At 43.1% G+C, this 21,780-nt stretch overlaps 2 protein-coding genes across 7 annotated transcripts; one reads left to right on the forward strand and one right to left on the reverse strand.

Moving 5' to 3' along the window:
- Window positions 1-3,424: 3,424 nt before the first annotated feature.
- On the forward strand, window positions 3,425-11,428 carry LOC110523578 (WW domain-binding protein 1). Of its 2 annotated transcripts, none has more exons than XM_021602390.2 (4): window positions 3,425-3,703; window positions 4,644-4,746; window positions 4,996-5,163; window positions 5,418-11,428. In XM_021602390.2, the coding sequence occupies exons 1-4, from the start codon at window positions 3,641-3,643 to the stop codon at window positions 5,939-5,941; spliced, it is 858 nt and encodes a 285-aa protein (XP_021458065.1). In that variant the 5' UTR covers window positions 3,425-3,640; the 3' UTR covers window positions 5,942-11,428. The 2 variants fall into 2 exon arrangements, with proteins under 2 accessions (XP_021458065.1, XP_036833123.1); XM_036977228.1 differs by lacking the exon at window positions 3,425-3,703 and adding an exon at window positions 3,817-4,067.
- Window positions 11,429-11,999: 571 nt separating this feature from the next.
- Window positions 12,000-21,302, reverse strand: LOC110523579 (VIP36-like protein). 5 transcript variants are annotated; one of them, XR_005051712.1, is made up of 7 exons: window positions 21,058-21,302; window positions 17,357-17,459; window positions 16,952-17,224; window positions 16,515-16,547; window positions 16,125-16,224; window positions 15,780-15,881; window positions 12,000-14,333 (listed from the first exon to the last, which is right to left on the reverse strand). XR_005051712.1 is itself a non-coding variant. In XM_036977229.1 (7 exons), exons 2-6 carry the CDS (start codon window positions 17,438-17,440, stop codon window positions 15,875-15,877), a joined length of 291 nt encoding a protein of 96 aa, XP_036833124.1. In that variant the 5' UTR covers window positions 17,441-17,459; window positions 21,058-21,302; the 3' UTR covers window positions 12,000-14,333; window positions 15,780-15,874. The 5 variants fall into 5 exon arrangements, 2 of the variants coding, with proteins under 2 accessions (XP_036833124.1, XP_021458066.2); XM_036977229.1 differs by having other exon boundaries at window positions 16,515-16,551; window positions 16,952-17,014; XM_021602391.2 differs by having other exon boundaries at window positions 16,952-17,014; window positions 21,058-21,301.
- Window positions 21,303-21,780: the final 478 nt, after the last annotated feature.

Below are 21,780 nucleotides of genomic sequence, written 5' to 3' on the forward strand. Positions count from 1 at the left end.
AGATATGCCTGCATTCGTTGCCCATTAAACTCCTCAGAGTTGCCGCTTGTACCTCGTTGGGTTTCTCATGTAGACCGGTCGCCAGCGCATAGTCCTCGAATTCATCTCTGAAGTTGTCCCAATTAGTATTCCAGTCCCCTGTGAGAACCATTTTGGTGGCGGAATGTTTGCTGCCATAGCGATGGAATAGGAGATTTCTTTGCCTTCAGTCATCGAGGTAGGTAGTGATGCTAGCTAGCCAGCTAACAAAGAGTTGATCAGTGTTGTGACTAGAAGTAGGAAACGGCGTGTGTTCGCATATGGAACGTAACTGCGCCTATACTGTATTTAGCTACAAAAATAACAAACGTGTGGTTTTTGAGCCACTTCTGATACCATGTTTCAGTATGATATGTTGGATAAAGGAATAAAGACATACAATGTCAGGTTCAATAGCCTTGTTCATGTACAAATCCCTACACGCGGAGTGCGGGGAACAGTCCGGCTAGTCGATTACCTATCAACTAGACTCCGCAACAGTTCGGACAACTCTAGCTGAGGTTGATGATGTGGTAGGTTTAGTGGAGGATCGATTCAAATGTGGGTCTAACCAACAGTTAGTCACCACCTAAGATCAACATATGGGAAGACATATCTGGGAGTGTAAAGAAAACCAATTTGAAAAAAATCACCATTGCCCCAATTAAGAGCATCAATATTAACAAGAAGTACCTTTGTATTGAGCAGCATACCAATGACAATTATGTATCTACCATGGGGATCTGCAATCACATTAGAACATGTAAAAGGTACCGATCTGTGAAGTAAAATAGCCACCCCTCTTGCCTTACTCTGAAATGAGGAATGGAACACCTAACCCACCCATCTGCACCTAAGACTTGAGTGTTGTGATACCTTCAGATGAGTTTCTTGGAGAAAGATGATGTGAGCTTTAAATTGATGAAGGTGGTGTAGCACCTTACTACGTTTAACTGGGTTATTTACGCCCCTGCAGTTCCAAGTAAGAAAATTAAAGCCATTCCCTCCAGCAGGATGGGCTACACTAGGCTGAGTCATGTCTTAAGAGAGAGAGGACGTGTAAAGGACAAGGTACAATGTAAACTGAAGATCTTAGTTGAACCTAAAAGCGCAAATTTAAAAAACAAAGACAAGCGACGAGGCACAAAAAACATAATAAAACTATATACAAATAAAGAGGGAAAAACCGCTTCCCTCACAACCTCCCTTGCTGAAGCATCTCCCCAACTGAGATGCAAGCAAAACCCTGGGCACACTACTGGGCACTCCACTCCCTCCGGTATTCCCAGTAGATGAATGTTGTTCCTCCGCATTCTACTTTCCATATCTTCGCATCTATTGTCGAGGTATGCCACCTTAGTTGTTAATGAGCTAATGCGAGTGCTGTGGTCTTTAGCACCTCGCTCCAACTCCGATAAGGCCACTCCGTGTGCGTCGAGCTTATTCCTCTTCCTCCTCCTCCTCCTCCTCCTCCTCCTCTTAGCTGTTGACCCTGTTTGTTTCCTGGTCCATCCATTATTGGAAATTGCAACTCTGTGTTGTGGTCTGTCTATATCTGCTTGCCAATTGATTCTTCATGAGATGCACCTTGGAGCAATTTAGACAACTGGTTGATTGTTGGTTGAACTAACACTTTACATTCCTTCATGAGTGAGGGTCAATTTCACCTGCACGATTCGTCAATTCATGTTTTTGTACAAAAGGTCTAATAGAAATGTGTAAAACTATGCTTGACAGTTTATGACAAATAGTTCAACAATTTTGCATGTAATGGCTTATGCAAGGAACTAATGACTAGATGTTTTGAGGGGTAAGACTATTCAACAGAGAACCATCTACTATATTTTGATCAACATGACATGAGCAATTGATAATGTGGAAAAAAGCTGACACTTGTGCATTATCAATTGCAATGTGTTCAAAGGAATAACAAATTGCTTTAATGATGTGCACAAGTGACTAGATGATTTGGAATTTGTACAAGTAGTATCAAGAATTGCACTTTTGATCTAAGAAATGCACCAAAGCGACTGAGAAAAACTGTAACTAGGCAAGTCATTTAAGAACAAATTCCTATTTACAATGACGGCCTACCAAAAGGCAAAAGGCCTCCTGCGGGGACGGGGGCTGGGATTAAAACTTTAAAATAAAATATAAATATAGGACAAAACACACATCACGACAAGAGAGACACAACCCTACATAAAGAGAGACCTAAGACAACAACATAGCAAGGCAGCAACACATGACAACACAGCATGGTAGCAACACAACATGGTAGCAACACATCATGGCAGCAGCACAAAACAGTACAAACATTACTGGGCACAGACAACAGCACAAAGGGAAAGAAGCACACAAGCAGCCACAACTGTCAGTAAGAGTGTGCATGCTTGAGTCTTTGAATGAAGAGATTGAGATAAAACTATCCAGTGTTTGTTGCAACTCGTTCCAGTCGCTAGCTGCAGCGAACTGAAAAGAGGAGCGACCCAGGGATGTGTGTGCTATGGGGACCTTTAACAAAATGTGACTGGCAGAACAGGTGTTGTATTTGGAGGATGAGGGCTGCAGTAGATATCTCAGATAGGGGGAGTGAGGCCTAAGAGGGTTTTATAAATAAGCAGCAACCAGTGGATCTTGCGACGGGTATACAGAGATGACCAGTTTACAGAGGAGTATAGAGTGCAGTGATGTGTCCTATAAGGAGCATTGGTGGCAAATCTGATGGCCGAATGGTAAAGACCATCTAGATGCTCGAGAGCACCCTTACCTGTCGACCTATAAATTATGTCTCCGTAATCTTACCCATTATTTTGCTACTATATATATATATATATATATATATTATATATATTATATATATATATATATATTGAAAACGATAGGCTATGGTCTATCTTTGGTTCTTTATAATATAAAAATAACCAAAGATAGACCATAGCCTATCGTTTTCAATAGGCGCAAATGAATCATAGTGGGCAGAACAAGCAAAGAGGTGGCAGAGCCAAGCAAGAGCTAGTGAGATCCTATTGGCGCGTTCTAGCATTATTTGCATATTTCAGTTAGGGAACGTCTACTCTGTGAAGTGCGCGTGGTCAATAACTACGTTCTTAAATACTTTGGCAAATGGTAATGTCTACAAAACTTAGTCCACTGTGTTAGTAACATATTTTAGTTCTTGGGAGCAGAAAACTGTATTGAGATCAAATATTTAATCGATGAGAAAATGAGCAGAATTTCGGCCAAAATCCATATCGCTCAATCTTCTCCCACTGCCGGCCACTGGGCTTCCTTTCATGACCATATTTGGTGGTGAGTGGAAACGCCAACCGGATGCTTCAGATTGAAACATCTGGCTCATTGTTCTGTCTCTGGTACTAGTTTAAATCGCACCAGTTGCACAAAAGTAATGCTTCTCCAGTTGGTGTTGTATAGACACAACACCGCCCTCAAGTGGCTGGTGCAAAATATAACTCTTATTTTCTGGTTGAGAATTCAAACGCCTTTCGACAGGGACAAATTATGTCGCGTACGTAACGGTTTGAATTAGCTGTTCATTTCACAAGTTCTGGATCAACTGCTATATGATTCCCGTCGTGTTCTCGGCTAACAACGGGGAAAGATGCTACAGAAAACACTGGGATCCATTGTTTGTCTGCTTTGCACCGGGACCTGGTTGGTACAGGTAAGCGGCAGTTTGCTTTCATAGCGCTGTAGGCGCTTTCGACCAAGCCCGTGGATCGCAGCTGGAAGTAGGCCTTCTATTGTGCCTTTTTGTTTCCCCACAAAGGAACTTGGGCTCGCTAGCAACTCCAACTTTGCGTGACGTCAGTTTGACCACATCGTGTGTTTTCTTGAAATATTTACACAATGTTTATAGCTTGAAATACTTATACGATATTATCCGAAATCTTACCATCTACCAATTTAACTGCAGCGCAACATCTTTCAAGACTAGCTGATAAACTAGCCACAGCGAAGTATCTCGTTAGCCAACGTTAACGCTTTCAAACATTTGCAGACAATACGGCGACATATTTTGTTATACAGTAAGTGGCCACAATTTGAAGTATATTAAACAAATAAATAACATAAATAGTTGGCTGTTAGCTAAAACCCGTAAACCAACATAGCTAGCTAACATGCTAAATTACCAGTTAACGTTAGCTGGCTAACTGCGTTTTTCCTGTTGTTTATTTGTTGGCAGTGATGCATAGCTTGCTGTTACCGTCGTTAACTACTGGCCAAACATGTTTAGCTAGCTTACCTCTGTAACGTTAGTACCTAGTTAAAAAGCTAGTTAGCTAACCTTTTAAAACTAATTTGTGAGGTCATTTGGCAGCTTCTACTATGACATTGTTGTATCATCCTGAAATGTCACTTAGCTAGCTATCACTGCAACACCTATTTTGATTTTCCGAACATTGAATGCGCCTACAATTTTCATCCCCAGTGAAAGTAGGTCTGTGCCTTTGCAGGCATGCTTTCTAGTGTTTTGTGCAGTAAATGCCAATGTGAAGTTATGTCAAACAGTTGTGTGTGTGTGTGCGTGTATGCATAATACATAGCTTTCCTCATTTGTGTTTTGTAGGATGTCACTGAATAACATGCCTGTGTTTGTTTAGGGAAAGGAATTCTGTTTTGGAGTGAACAATGAGCAATACCGGTGTGAGATGGGCTACTGCTGCGGGGAGACCGAGTGCTGCACTTACTACTATGAGCTGTGGTGTATGTTCAGTGTCCTTTATTCTCTCCTTTTCTGGCACCACTCAGTCCCTCTTCCCCCGTTCCCATATTTATTTTCTGACAATATTTCCATGACTTATTCTTCATGATAGTATCTCTGAATGTGTCACTTTGTTTTTTTCGAGTCACTAATTTTACATGTTTTGGTGCCGAAATCAATAACGTTAAACCTAATTAACATAAGCTGAAATGATTTGATGGAGAATGTAACTATGTGATTGTTTTGTGTAGGGTTCTGGCTGGTGTGGACCCTCATCATAATGCTGAGTTGCTGCTGTGCCTACCGTCACCGTCGGGTCAAGATGCGGCTGCAGCAGGAGCAGCGCCAGCGCGAAATCAGCCTTATGGCCTATCAGGGAGCTTCTAGTTCTTTCATCTCCCCTCCACCCCTCAACTTGAGTGAGTCTTTTAAACCCCGCGGGACACTTATTGCCCCCATCTGCACTGGGCTGGATGCCTCCAGACCCTACAGCCCTGAAATTACTTCACCTCTCCCTCTGAGTTAACTGTTTACAGTAACTAGGCCTGGTAGTTGGAGATGGTTCTTAGCAGATTCAGAACCATATCTGACAATTAGTGAATTAGTTCAACACCAGCTAACCCTATCTAGACTGGTAAGATGGTTGACTTTTTTTTGTTGTATTTACTCCCAGGGTTCTGGACAGACTGCAAGCTTCCTGACTATGAAGAGGTGGTGGGTCATCCCCCGACTCCACCTCCGCCTTACTCCGAGATACCCCCAGAGACCACCCCTCCCATCCTACTGCCCCCCATCCAATCAGAAGCTGCTGTGGTGCTGGAGCCCCCAACAGAGGACACTCCAAGAGAGGAGCAGGCTGCTAGTTCCTCAGCAGACCAGGAATCCACATCTGCTCCCAGCAAATCAGAACGACCGGTGGAAGAGGAACTGGTGACCCGGCGCAGGCATGTGACTGGCGACTCGGGGATCGAGGTGTGTGTGTGCCAACTGGATGAGAGCTCTGGGCCGGAAGAGGACGAGGAGCAGGTGTGTCAGGGGGCCAGGGGGGACTGCTGCTCTGCCTCGGAGCACCACCACATCAGACACAAAGAGAGAACCCCAGGGCCTCAGCCCAAGGGCCAGCACCGGAGACCGCCTGATCTGAGCTCCACCACCAACCACCCAGAGGCTGCTGCTGCTGCCGGATCTGCGCTTTAGGGAGGGAGTGCCCTTGTCATCATAACAATAACCCAGACACCACCAGCAAATGAAATGTCCCACAACGACTCACCAAATGAACCAGGTTGTCCTGCTCTTTGACATGCTTGTCAGTTATGATCCATAAAATGACGCCAATGATGACAAAAAAAGTTTTTTTCGAAGATGCTTAGTTTGGCTAACGGTTTAATTCTTTAATACCCATGGATGGTCCCTCGTCTGCTTTGTTTAGTTCTTGCAATGGTGATGATGAAAATGCCAACTTCTAGAGATCTACCAAGTGGCAAGAAGAGGTGCTGATGCTGGTACAGAATTGACTACATCTACCCACCCACTTGTCCCACCCAACTGTTTAGCCTGGACATTTTTCCTTTGGTCCTTCTAACATTTCACCTCTGTGGGGACAGGGCAGGATGGCATACCACCATGGCCACCAATCCCTAGGCCCCAGCACGTAGGGGCCAAAACATAAGATCATGCTACCAGACACAGTCCTGACCAGGGGATACAAACGGTTACGGATAGAACTTGTTTTTGCAGGGGTTTGTGTGTGTGTACTGTGTAATCTAGGACACAGCTGCAAAGTGATGTCACCCCTGAGGTAATCTTGGCCTGCATCTGGTTTCCTTGTGGAGTGACAGCAGGGCTATTTGCATCCAGAGAAAAGGCTGGGAAGTGAAGATGTGCCTGTCTCTTATAGCGTCTTTCTGAACTGTGTCCCAATAACATCAGACTCCACCCTTCCTACACCCATCCCTCATGTCTCCACCAGTACTCCGGTCAACACTTGGCCAGACTGAAAGGTATTGAATGGACTGGAACGGATGTTTTGATGTGTGATTATCTGGTCTGACTGGCCAAGTGAACTGAAGACGTGACAATATCCCATCGCTGTGCCTGCAACTTGGTATCTATAAAAAGCATTGTGGTGGTCGACCGTGTATGTGTTTTCACAGACCGGCGGTGAAATAACGTGGCGTGTGTGTGGTGGGGTCAGCAGCATTTTGCAGGACTGACAGTCTCACCGAGTGGTAAGGGGTATGTTGTTGGGAATAAAAGTACAAACCAGAGGGTGGGAAGACTGAAGTTTCAGCAGTGTAGTACTTTGTCCTGTATCATTTTCTTGTCTTTTTATTACTTCTCTAAAAACCTGCTTTAGCTGAGGCCACTATAACCCACATCAATGGCAAAGAATCTCTTATCCAAGGGATGCTGTGAGTGTGGAGTAGTGTAGTCTTATTTAGTGTATCCTCAGTGTCCTGGCCCCTGGTGTAAGTTAGTGCACTCAACTCACTAGGCTTTAGACCACTTTTTTTCTTTAAAAAAAAATGCACTGGGTTTTTGTTTAGAGGGCATGAGTAATTAATTTGTGTGTCTGTGTAGGTAGATGTGTGTTCTGATTCGTCCTGTCAGCAACAGTGTGTTTTCAGGCCCGTGTTTCATATAGTCTACTACTCCCAGGCCATTGGCCCCGAGCTGACAATGATGAATCGCTGCTGTTTTTACCCAGCAGCAGCGGGAGTCTGATAGTGTCACTCCCTTTCTGCCACGAGTCCCCTGGCCGTGTGGGACTCGGACAGAGTGAACCAAGGTTTAAGTATAGACACCATGTATCTAGTTTCATCATGTTATGACTTTGCACTGGGCCTGCAATGTGCTGTTGCATACGCCCTTGGCTTGCAGTGGTGTGAACATTGTAGAAGCAATGTGACAGATTTGTGTTGGTATTTTCCATTCAGTGGGATGGGGTTGGCTTTGCTGTTAGTGCAGCTGCACACTGTTATGATAAACCAGTGAAGTACGTTGCTTGCCCAGCATGTGTCGAAGCACAGCCGTAGAATCGGGAGTGTGTTTTTATTCTGCCGTTCCACCTAAAAATAAGCACAAAAGTCCAGCTGCCTTGGGTGTGTTTCAAATGGCAGTGAAGATATGATAGTTTTATTATTTAGGGTATTGATTTGCTTTCATGCAGCACTTATTGATCAAGTAGGTTATGGACTGATGCACTGTTTATTATTTCACTGCTAATGAAAAAGGACAGACCAAGACATTAATTTCAACTATCAATCAATAAGTTGTCTGTCTGTCTTCAAGTGTTAAGTCTTGACACTATAAAAGTCAGAGGATAGTCATGCACTCACAAAGACTCACCCGCTCACATTAGGACACTAACATGTTTTTGATAAGACACCATAAGTTGCCTTGGTAGGTTGCTAGGGAACAGACATGAGGCTCAAGGTGCACCACAACAGAGGGGTATCCTACGAAGCAGGTTTGATGAGTTGGCGAGATACCATTGGTGAACCCTGAGTTCAACTCGGGATAACCAGTCATACGAAAGTGGCTCACATAGTATTCTAATTCCTGATTCTATGGTGGCTCAACTTTGAGCCAGGTACATTTCTATGGCAACGAATCCTTCAGCACTTACCTGCTCTGGGGTCGGCTAACTCCACTTATCATGAATGAAATGACTGGGCTGTGAGTTGAGGACTATGAAATCAGATTCCCTCCCACTTGCAAAGATTGTGTCATCACCCCCTTTATTTGAGGGAGATGACTGATTTTAAATATTATCCATGGTCGTAGTACAGAGGAAGCCTGTGCTGTAATGTGAAGCTAACTGAAGCTGGTTAGCTTTAGAAAACCCTGAGTAGATCTAGCTTGCTTTGTAGGATACCCCTCAGAAGGCATATGAACACTCATTTTAAGTGCTCCTTCTGAGGCATAAGAAAATAAATGCCTTACTGTGGCACGGTGGTAAAATGTAGTTAGGGACAGGTAGACTAAATGTGTTTTGGCATCTGTGTTTGAAGAGTAGGCGATTATATTCCAGACTTGTGCTTTGGAAGAAACCTAAAATGTTTTAGCCCCCCTCTCCCATGTTTGAAGCATGGTGTGCATAGTTTCTTCTAGTAGTCCAGAGGAGTCCTTTTTTTATACAGATGGAGTCCGAAGTGTAAAATGATCTGTCTGATGTATCGATTGGCTCAACTTATTCTAGACTGTGGTTATGAGTTGCAGGAAATGTATCTGAGTGAAACCACAAGACGAGATCATATGTTGTAAAAGCTGGCATGTAGAATAGGTAACATTTGTTTAGTCAACGCTTGTGTATGACGTTTTAAAATGCCATCTGCTTCTCCCTGGTTATCTGTGGTTATTTGATCACTTTTTTTTCCTTCCCCTCACCCATTTTTCTTTAGTTATGATTGTATTTTTATTTCAAGGATATGATCTAGATAAGTTTGATATTTGAACTGACCTGAAAGGATGTTGAATTACTACCAAACAAAATGATGTTAAGAAATCCTGTTTTAGTTTTTCTTGTGCTCATATGAGATGTTTTTTGAATGGTTGGGGGGGAATGACAAATGTAGATGCTAAAGTGCATTTATTTTTATGCAATATAGATAAATTAAGATTATGACGTTGAGGGTGTTTCATGTTTCTGAAAAAAGAAAATGGGAACCCATAGTTTCAGTCCCATTGCTCACTACTTACTGGGCAAACTCTTGTTTGGCTTTCACATGTTTACCTAGATAAAGGGCTATCAGTCAGTCATGGACAAACACCCATCCATTTCATTCATCTGCTCTGTAATTTTCCTCTTACCTACAGTTGCAGACACCGGCGATATGTGAACGTAATTCTTTGGACTTTTGTAGTACTCGTGTGAATAATGGGCGATTTGTATATTTTCAAGCATCTTTTGCCTTTTTGTTCCCTGTTCGCTTTTGTTTCAATGTTCACAGAGGCGCGTGAAGCTCTTATCCCTCGCTCGGTCTCTTCTTTCTCTCAAACCCCACCCAGTCCCCTATGGCCTCTCACCATATACCAGCACAGAGGGCACAAGCTAGGATCAGTGTCAAGTTGGGTATGTGGCCCCTGATGAGGTAACTAGCCCCAGGTGTGATAGTGATGGGGGCTTTAGCCATGGCTCATTGCATCCCTCTAGACCATGAGACACCCCCCCTCTCCCCCGGGGGCCCGACCATACCGAGCATGGTAACAGAAACTGTGGCAACCCACACCAATGTTTGTCTTTGTGAGATGGGGTTTTGCCTCTGCATATATCATCCTTAAGATCATGCAGGCACAATTATATTTTGAGATTGTTTGCCTGTATCTAAATTATCACTGTACTCAACCCACACGTTGTCTCATACACGCGATCCTATTGTCATGAATAGAAAACTTTTTTTTTTTTAAATGGGCATCAGTATTTGGCATCTTTCAGAATCTACCATTAGCACCAGTGCCATCAGTTGTCCAGTTTCATTTACCTTGCTCACTACACCAAAGGCCTCCTTTCACCCTAAATTGTTCCTCTTTTCTGCTCTACGCGCCTCTGTAATGTACTGTAACTGACTAGCCTATGCAAAAAAACCAAACCCATTGATATGCTGCAACAACTCTTCTGTGTGGTTGCCAGTACTAGCAATATTACTCTCAGTACATGTCGCAAGTGTACCTCAGTTTATTTTTTGTTTTTATTGCTACTATGGTGTTTCGTGTGTATGCTTTGAAAGTAAATGTGCATATCTACATGTTACCTCTTGGTGGGTTGGGGAGTAAAGATAAAAAGCCATTCTAGTTAATTTTGTCTTTTTGTTTCTGTTAGTCTTTAGTGACATGGATAGAAGTACAGTCTGCTGTCATTCTGATCTGCTAAGAATATTACTCCTGCTTATTATGAAGAAAAAATACATCTGTTTAACTTGTGTAAACTAAAGGAGTGTTTTGAATTATATTTTGTTGTATTAATACTATTTAATCTCTCCTCGGACTAATATTATTCTGTTGGTCCCGTGGGTACCTTTGCCACTGTTCCACCCCTTATGTGTTGCGCTGTCATGGTGTATTTGTGAACAGTGAGATGGCTTGTTTTTATTGTATTTGAGACATTTTCAGTGACTACTTAATGGTTGCCTTCTCTCATTGATTGCCCAACCTTTTGATATAGAAGATGGTGAATGTGACCTTTTATCAAGTATGGAAGCAAATCTAATCCCAGTGCTAGATAACCGAGTGGAGAAAATGATCAGGTCTCTTAAATGGGTTGTTTAGGGTACACCTCCGCTAGCCCAGGAGTTTGTTGCACTTGTAATCATACATCACCAAGGCAACAATGTACTCGCAACATAATCTAAGGATGCTCTGTTTAACCAACATGAAACCCAGATGTTTCTTTCATTTCTCCCTCAACCATAGATAATGTCAGGCGGATGTTGTGGCTGATGCGTATGTAGAAAGACTTTGCAAAAACAAACACCCACGCTAGAGAAGGAACCGGTCGACCACAATCACAGACCCTTTCGTGTTCTTTTTCCTATCTAGATCAAGCCCCCCAAAAAGTGTAGGAAAAAAAAAAAGCACTAAAATTTGTGGTACATTTTAATGCTTTGGTTTAGTAGGGGGTCTGCTGTGTACTGTTGGGTAATTTGGATTTTATTTTTGTATAATAAAACAAACATTGGCACTGTTGTTTGGCTCTGACTTACCTTTTGTTGAATGCTGTACTGTTTCTCAAGCCTATAGTGTTGACATTGATGGACTAGTTGAGGGCATTACCTACTCCACTCAGCCGGAGTGGCCCCACCCAGGCATCTGAAGCAGTTGAGATATTGATCTGGAGGAGGAGCACAGAAGGGCAGTGTGAGATTGTGCCTGAAGCATGCGGCTGTCATTATTGATGAGTACCCCAAGGCATGGCCTCTTAACATGCCCTTCTTTAAGGACAAAGACTGTCACAAATATAATAGTCCCACTTTGCCTGACATGCCTGGGGTAAAGCTTCAAGTTAAAAATGAGTGCAGAACAAGCAGACCTTGTGATAAGTAAACTAACCATGTGTTTTATCATGATGTACAATCACATGACTTGTGAAGAGTATAATACTGGTATTTCCACTGCAGCATTACTAGGTAAACATTACCTGCCATTGGGTTGAAATTAGGCCAATCTATCCACACAGTACATCTCTGAATGGTCACGTCCATGTACATAACCTACAGTACCATCTCCAGAGCAGAAGTCCCAACAAGTAAGGAAACAATGTCACTAAAGGTTCTTTAATGCCAACAAAAACAAGTGTATCATCAGCATAGTAAAGAATCTCCCCTATTTTACGTTCCTCAGTGGAAAGATGTCAAATAGGGGGCGCTTATTTGTCCTGTTTCACATGTAAATGAGTACCCCAAGGCATTTTTGCACAGCCCACTCCTGAGACACCCCTTGACAGCAATCCGGGAGCAATTAAGTGCCTTGCTCAAAGAAATGTGTTTTTACCTAGTTGGCTCAGGGATTCTAACTAACAACCATTCAGTTATTGGCCCAATGCTCTAACTGCTGGGCTACCTGCCGCCCCACACTGAGACAAGGTGGTTTAACAAGAGGTATAAAAGGCTGCATTGGTAATTGATAGCAGTGCACCAAGGTCTTGAAACATTGCAGAACACGTGGAATTATAATGGATTGCATCTACAGTGTCCCATTTCCCAACTATCCCTTTCAGAGCAGGGATGATATAAATCCTTAAAATTACTGAAACGTTATTGGTTGTATTCTGAGGTCGATTCCGGGAGAAACTGCAATGTACACATTGTTCTGGAATCCATACTACTGGCGAGGGCTATTTGGTAATATGACACAAAACAAAACAGTACAGAAAAGCAAAGGGAGCACAGCCTAACACTTAGTGAAACAAAGTGTCTGTGACTTGAAAGTAATGTTTTTTTCCACCACACGAAGACATGAGATGCAGAAAAACCTCACTTGTGCTCTCTTCCGCAGTATCAACCAACCCAATACTTTCTGTGGAAAGTCCCAAACTCAGACTCGCCCTGTAATATATAACTATAGATAGCATGTGCAAGCATGGGCATGTCATAAGTAACACATTTGATTATACCACACATACAAATTAGAAGACACAGACAATGTAGACTAAGTTAAAACGGTAGTAGGAACAATAAAAAGAACAGGCAACTAATTTAAATAAATTCCCTTAAGAACATGCAACCTGAAGGGAGAGGGATCGTTCACCTTTCCATTTCACACAGTTTCATACACAATAAAATCAACAAACTACCTAATCGTGACAATCATGAGTTAAAATGACCTCAATTACCTTCAGTAACAGTAACTATTGTACGTTGTTTGACAAGACATGATAAAACCCATTTGCAACCATCTTTCAAATGTGTCTCCAGCATTTAACACAACTCCTCTGAATCAGAGAGGTGCGGGGACTGCCTTAATCAACATCCACGGTGCCCGGGGGAACAGTGGGTTAACTGCCCTGCTGAGGGGCAGAACGACAGATTTTTACCTCATCAGCTTGGGGACTTGATCCAGCAACCTTTTGGTTACTGGCCCAACGCTCTAACCACTAGGCTACCTGCAGCCCCCAATAGAGTATGAGACCGTCTGAATCAATTGAAATGCACAAAGACTTACATTGATTGCAAGCGCCATAGAGTCAAATATGACATACATGTAACTATCCTAATGCTGTTTCTAGAGCGAAGAAGAAAAGTGATGCATCAATTGCCAGTGTTCTGCTAACGGGACGTGGTCATGTGGGCTGTTCGAGTAAGAACACATCGGATACTTTGTCCCTTTGACATTCTCATCTGTCAGTGTAAATCAATCTCTCCAGACCCTCAAAAAGACCAGCAATGGCAGAGTCCAGTGTAGCCAGCGTGGGGGAAATGGTGTATTTTGTGATAAAAGACACCAAATTTCACATGTAGCTAGGGCATGTCTAAATAAGTATTTTGGGCTATAGTGTCATCTCAGATTTTGTCCATTACCCCCCTGGAGGACAATTAGTCGCTGGACTATGACAACAGGTAATTTTCACGTTGTCAGTACATTTGTGTGTAGAGTAAGGCCTGGTTGGTGAGGGTGGGGGTAGGGACAGGGAGTAAAAAGATATCAGTCTATCTCTACTTATGGCAGGGGTCAGTGTGCTTTGTTGCTGTAGTGTTTAAATGCATCCATCTACTGCTCAGTCTTTCCCAGGATTCACTAGTGTTGTCCCAGGGGTACCGCTGTCTGTCAGCATATTGGTTTACATTGAGAGGTCAGTGTCTCTGTCTTGTTCTCATTTCAGTCTTGTCAGTCATTTCAGTGGCCCAGTGTCTTTGGAGTCTCATTTCAGTCTCGTCAGTCATTTCAGTGTCTTAGTGCAGTTTTGTCCTTAGTCTGCAGTAATAGAGGTTATGATGACAGGCCTCCCTCCCTCTCAGTAGAAGCGTTTGTCTGTTCTCGTTCCAGTGGCTGTAGACGATGAGGCCGACCACGATGAGCAGGAAACAGCCCAGCATGGGGAAGAGGATGGTGAAGAACATGGCAATATTACTCCACCCCTCTTCATTCTCAACCACTGACAGAGCGAAAGAGAGAAATATGTTAGGATGGATAGAAAAGGTAAACAATTGAGGTGACAAGAGTGACAAGGAGCACTAAGTCCTGGAAACAGAGCGGCCCATAGGTGGCCGTTCTGGTTTGATGTACAATTACACCCCCCTGGACAGCTTGACGTACAATTGCACCCCCTGGACAGCTTGACGTATAATTACACCCCCTGGACAGGACGCTAGTCTATCGCAGGCAAGGGCATCTCCAATCCATCTCCTTATTGCTGAGTGACAAGCAGAAAGGCATTTTTTGGTATGATCGGGGATCGAACCCCCAACCTTCCAATCTCAGGGCAGACACTAACCATAAGGCCACTGAGATGGTTAAGGAGCCCTAATAGTTTAACCTAATAATTTGATAGTATGCATTTGTAGTTTAGCTTTTCATCAAGAATAACTATGTTACCCAAATAGGGTAACGCCAATGAATGTGTATGTTCTTCTGTTTGTGTGAGAGGGGTAGCGATCCTTACGCCTTAGTAGGTCTATGTTATGTACACTGGGTAGAGGGATCTCATCTGACGGTGTTACGTCTCACTACGTAACACCGTCAGCTGGTACAGTCTCAGGGAGATCACATCGTGATTGTCTGTGAGGAACATAATGTTTCTATCATTCAAGGCAAACTGCAGCAAAAACACCTCCAATGAAAAAAAAATACAATAAAATATCCACAGAAATGACTATATTATAATTCTATGTGTAATTCTATGCAAATATCTTCGTTTCCTATTAGACTACATGCCCTCCGAATTTCACTTATGTATCACATTGTCACGCCCTGGCCTTAGTTATCTTTGTTTTCTTTATTATTTTGGTTAGGTCAGGGTGTGACATGGGGGATTAATGTGTTTGTCTGGTCTAGGGGTTTTGTATGTTTATGGGGTATGTTTCCTCTCTAGGTAGTTTTGTATGTCTATGGTTGCCTAGATTGGTTCTCAATTAGAGGCAGCTGTCTGTCGTTGTCTCTGATTGGGAACCATATTTAGGTAGCCATGTTCTTTGGGTGTTTTTTGGGTGATTGTCTTCTGTCTTTGTGTCATTGCACCAGATAGGACTGTTTCGGTTTTCACTTTTGTTGTTTTGTATTTTGTAGTGTTCTCGTTTATCGTCGATATTAAAGATGTTGAACACTAACCACGCTGCATTTTGGTCCTCCTCTCCTTCCCAGGAAGAAAACCGCTACACACATGAATTTAATTCTGGGCAGTGTGGTCATAATGAGTTAATACAGTTTATCATGATAATAATCTGGGATGGCCACATCTAACTGGAAATTAGACACCTCAATGAAACACCATCAAGTAGGCAATAAATTAAAACTAGGTGATAATTCATAGGCAATAAAACAGTTCATGTAAATGCCATTTCATTAACACTACTATGTCAATCACAGTAGAGGAGAGTACTACCAGAGAGATCTCCTGTGATGGCAGAGGATCCAAAGTAGTAGTCCTGAGGCAACCGCACCCCCGGTATGTCCAGACAGTCTCTCCATCCATGTCAATCATAATCTAGTGGAGACAGAAATTGGGAGTATGCTCAACAGGGTATGCCAAGGCACTACCTAGTACAGTCAAGGCATAATATACTTGACATGTGTGTTGAAACAATTCACTTCAACATAACTGTTTTCTCAGACTCCAGAGTGACCCAATAGGCATCTCGGATTACATCATTATTTACATAGTTATTACACAATAACTTGGATAGTGATATTTGTTGAGCCTTTAAAATGAGTGTGTGTGTATTCTCACCGTGGGCCGCGGACGTATCTGATGAAGATGAAAGTGTTGTGATTGTGGTTGCGCAGCATGGCGGTGCAGACACCATCGCCAACACAAAGGGGTAGATCCTCTGTTGGAAGGTGTGAAAAAATAAAGGAGTGAGTCACAGAAAACAGTGAGAGAGAAGGAGAACAGGTCAAAGATACAGCAGTCACAACAATACAATACTGCTGGTACAATTGACCTTTTCCTTTGCCTGATCCCCTAGTCATTCAAATGCTAATTATACACAAGGTGCAAAGAATTGTTACTGGGTAATAAACAACAACATGGGGCAGAAAGCTCATTAGGGGTTGATGGGAGTGGCTAAGGAGAGGGGTATGGGGGGCTTTTGGTATGGGTGGTCCAAACATTGGGTACCTGTGTGCGTGTGGTGTACCTCATCTTCTGCGCCTGTCTCCATAGGGATGCACAAAACAGAGGAGCACAACACAAGGCCCTTTACACAGGTCTGTGAGCCCTGCCCAAGCAAGCGTTCCAACAAAACCTCATAAATATTCCACTGTATTGGCTTGCTTGTATGACGCAAGTCTGTATTGAGGTGGGAGGTGTTGGGTGTCAGTTGTCTAAAAGCCCCTCTCGGAGCACAGGAAGATCAGGACATGTTAATCCAGATTTGACAGGATATGACACATAAATAAACGCCCCTGCCAGACAGTAGAATGAGTGGGAAAAAAACAGGAAGTAGTTGAGATAAAAGTCCTATTATATAATGTGACATAACATGGAACAGTACTGTAGCTACTCCTACACTCCACAGAAACACATAGAAGAGGCTAGCAGATATATGCACATACCTCTAGGTGTTTTTCCTCATTGGGGTACGTATCCACCAACACACCCAGCCCTGTGAAGAGGTCCTGGTTTCCAAACACAGGACCGACACAACAACATAAATGCATTTATACAGTTGCATTGCACCTACGCTATGATATTTCTGTTGGAACTACATTGTTGGGACAGTATCTTCCTGCATGCGCTCCTTGGTGTACCAAATTGCCAGTACATCCCCATTAAGATGATTCATTCCTTGGCTATGAATCTTAAAGTGCACTTGTAACTCCAAGGCCCTTAGGTGACACACAAACACACATAGATATGACAATTTAGACAAAGCCATGCAAAATGTGATATGCATAGAGAGAATAAGTATCATTTATGTAGACATAATAACAGTGTGCAGTGTTCTAAAGGCTACTCACAATGCGGCTCCACACTGCCCTCTGCTTGCTCTGCATGTCAGATGTGAGGCGCACCTGCTCTGTGGTTACCATGGCGTCGCCCATCAATTCCTAATGGGAAGAGCTGGAGGAACCCACACATGAACACACAAACTAGAGGTCGACCGATTAATCGGAATGGCCAATTAATTAGGGCCAATTTCAAGTTTTCATAACAATCGGAAATCGGTATTTGTGGGCGCCGATTTTGCCGATTTAAAAAAATATATATATATTTTTTATACCTTTATTTAACTAGGCAAGTCAGTTAAGAACACATTCTTATTTTCAATGACTGCCTAGGAACGGTGGGTTAACTGCCTTGTTCAGGGGCAGAACAACAGATTTTCACCTTCTCAGCTTGGGGGATACAATCTTGCAACCTTACAGTTAACTAGTCCAATGATCTAATCACCTGCCTCTCATTGCACTCCACGAGGAGCCTGCCTGTTATATGAATGCAGTAGAAGCCAAGGTAAGTTGCTAGCTAGCATTAAACTTATCTTATAAAAAACAATCAATCATAATCACTAGTTATAACTACACATGGTTGATGATATTACTAGTTTATCTAGCGTGTCCTGCGTTGCATATAATCGATGCAACGCTGGGGGATGATTTAACAAGAGAGCGTTTGTGAAAATAATAAAAAATATATATAAAAAAAATTGGCCGATTAATAATTGGCATCAGCTTTTTTTGGTCCTCCAATAATCGGTATCGGCGTTGAAAAATCATAATCGGTCGACCTCTGACATAAACTCAACAAAAATAGAAACATCCCCTTTTCAGGACCCTGTCTTTCAAAGATAATTCGTAAAAATCTTCATTGTGAAGGATTTAAACATTGCTTCCCGTGCTTGTTCAATGACCCATAAACAATTAAATGAACACGCACCTGTAGAACGGTCATTAAGACACTAACAGCTTAGGCGATTTAAGTTCACAGTTATGAAAACTTAGGACACTAAAGAGGCCTTTCTACTGACTCTGAAAAACACCAAAAGAAAGATGCCCAGGGTCTCTGCTGATCTGCGAGAACGTGCCTTAAGCATGCTGCAAGGAGGCATGAGGACTGCAGATGTGGCCAGGGCAATAGATTGCAATGTCCATAATGTTAGACGCCTAAGACAGCGCTACAGAGACAGGACGGACAGCTGATCGTCCTCGCAGTGGCAGACCACGTGTAACAACACCTGCCCAGGATCGGTACATCCGAACATCACACCTGTGGGACAGGTATAGGATGGCAACAACAACTGCCCGAGTTACACCAGAAATGCACAATCCCTCCATCAGTGCTCAGACATTCCGCAATAGGCTGAGAGAGGCTGGCCTGGGGGCTTGTAGGCCTGTTGTAAGGCAGGTCGTCACCAGACAACACCGGCAACAACATCAGCCTTGTCTCAGGATGGTAGGTTGGTGGTTGAAGATATCCCTCTAGTCCTCTAGTGGTGTGGGGGCTGTGCTTTGGCAAAGTGGGTGGGGTTATATCCTTCCTGTTTGGCCCTGTCTGGGGGTGTCCTCGGATGGGGCCACAGTGTCTCCTGACCCCTCCTGTCTCAGCCTCCAGTATTTATGCTGCAGTAGTTTATGTGTCGGGGGGCTAGGGTCAGTTTGTTATATCTGGAGTACTCCTCCTGTCCTATTCGGTGTCCTGTGTGAATCGAAGTGTGCGTTCTCTAATTCTCTCCTTCTTTCTCTCTCTCGGAGGACCTGAGCCCTAGGACCATGCCCCAGGACTACCTGACATGATGACTCCTTGCTGTCCCCAGTCCACCTGGCCGTGCTGCTGCTCCAGTTTCAACTGTTCTGCCTTATTATTATTCGACCATGCTGGTCATTTATGAACATTTGAACATCTTGGCCATGTTCTGTTATAATCTCCACCCGGCACAGCCAGAAGAGGACTGGCCACCCCACATATGCTCTCTCTAATTTTCTCTTTCTTTCTCTCTCTCTGAGGACCTGAGCCCTAGGACCATGCCCCAGGACTACCTGACATGATGACTCCTTGCTGTCCCCAGTCCACCTGACCGTGCTGCTGCTCCAGTTTCAACTGTTCTGCCTTATTATTATTCGACCATGATGGTCATGTATGAACATTTGAACATCTTGGCCATGTTCTGTTATAATCTCCACCCGGCACACTTCCTAGGTTTTGGCCTTTCTAGGGAGTTTTTCCTAGCCACCGTGCTTCTACACCTGCATTGCTTGCTGTTTGGGGTTTTAGGCTGGGTTTCTGTACAGCACTTTGAGATATCAGCTGATCAAATCAAATCAAATTTATTTATATAGCCCTTCGTACATCAGCTGATATCTGATGTACGAAGGGCTATATAAATACATTTGATTTGATTTGATCACCTATGGGCACATGGACCAGACAGGACTGGCAAAAAGTGCTCTTCACTGACAAGTCGCGGTTTTGTCTCACCAGGGGTGATGGTCGGATTTGCGTTTATTGTCGAAGGAATGAGCATTACACCGGGGCCTGTACTCTGGAGCGGGATAGATTTGGAGGTGGAGGGTTCGTCATGGTCTGGGGCAGTGTGCCACAGCATCATCAGACTGAGCTTTTTGTCAATGCAGGCAATCTCAACGCTGTGCGTTACAGCGAAGACATCCTCCTTCCACATGTGGTACCCTTCCTGCAAGCTCATCCTGACATGACAATGCCACCAGCCATACTTCTCGTTCTGTGCATGATTTCCTGTAAGACAGGAATGTCAGTGTTTTGCCATGGCCAGCGAAGAGCCCGGATCTCAATCTCATTGAGCACGTCTGGGACCTGTTGGATAGGAGGGTGAGGGCTAGGGCCATTCCCCACAGAAATGTCCGGGAACTTGCAGGTGCCTTAGTGGAAGAGTGGGGTAACATCTCACAGAACGAACAGTCCATGAGGAGGAGATGCACTGCAGTACTTAATACAGCTGGTGGCCACACCAGATACTGACTGTTACTTTTGATTTTGACCCCCCCTTTGTTCAGGGAGACATTATTCCATTTCTGTTAGTCACCTGTCTGTGGAACTTGTTCAGTTTATGTCTCAGTTGTTGAATCTTATGTTCACACAAATATTTACATATGTTAAGTTAGCTGAAAATAAACACAGTTGACATTGAGAGGACGTTTATATAAAACAAGCCTATTCACTATAGATAGAAATATACTTTTGATGTAGTGGGAGGAAAGTATTAATCTTATGACCAACATTTAACAGTCAGTATAACATTGTTGCAATGTCGCATGCACAATTATATTTTGATTAATGCTTGCATATTTGGTTGTGACCTTTGCAAATTCACTATTTTGGAAGCAGCAGGTGTTTACTACAATGCTAACGCTCATTAATATAAACTGTAGCAAAAGCTTGTCAAATAGCAATTTTACTGGCTGAAGTGTTTTAAGTATAACGTTAATTCAGTTGATTTGCGATGATGACATGAACATTATATTTAGCAGGAAATTCATACAAGGTTTACAAACCAACTATAATCCCAAAGTAGTGTGAAATTCACGTATAATCAATATGTAAGTAGAGGCGTTTTTTGCTGGCGCGCAATAAGAACTCCCCCTTGGTCTGCCACCAACTTGCCTACATCGCCCTCGAGTCGTGTGGCAATTTTTGCAAACACAGAAAGGGGTCTATAATAACCGTTGATCCTGCACAATTTAGCTACCTTGATAGAGCTTTGACAATGAATGCTCCCTTTTCAGAAACTCCTCCATTTCATATTGCCCATCTTCAGCAAAAGATCGACCTGCTGCAATAAAGAAGAAACACAAAAGTCCAATATAATTTTAGCGCCATAGTCTGACGAATCAAAGTATCTGGCAGTTCTTGTTTATCATGGCGGCCATCATCGTTTGCGACTCCACTCATTCAACCAAAGATGTTCTACTTCAACCACGTTATTATTCTTCTTCGATTAGGTTTAATGGCAGTTGGCATCCAATAAATGTTTCATTACCGCCACCTACTAGACTGGAGTACAACTCCCTCATTCTTTTGTTAAAAAAATTTATAAATAAACAAATACTCTACCATCTAACACTACAATCACACAAAAAAATAGCACCACCCTAAACCACTATTTAAATCTATTTAGTCCTACCTCAAGTCAACAACCTGAAAGGATGTGACACCACGACTTAACACACCCTGTACCTCTTCTGATGTCAAATCTCGCACACCCAAATACCTCTCGGCAGCTGCCACCACAACCTCAATTTTCTGCGACTTACATTCCATCCCTGCAGTACAGTTGATAACCATTGCTATAAATGCAATAAATCCAATATTACTGAAACATATATCACTTCTTGGCCTATCCCTCTATACTGTACAAATCTACTACTCACACCACTCCTCTCAGGACCCATGGACCCATCTTCCTCTACTT

This window comes from Oncorhynchus mykiss, chromosome 5 (genome assembly GCF_013265735.2).
Source record: "Oncorhynchus mykiss isolate Arlee chromosome 5, USDA_OmykA_1.1, whole genome shotgun sequence".
NCBI classification, from domain to species: domain Eukaryota; kingdom Metazoa; phylum Chordata; class Actinopteri; order Salmoniformes; family Salmonidae; genus Oncorhynchus; species Oncorhynchus mykiss.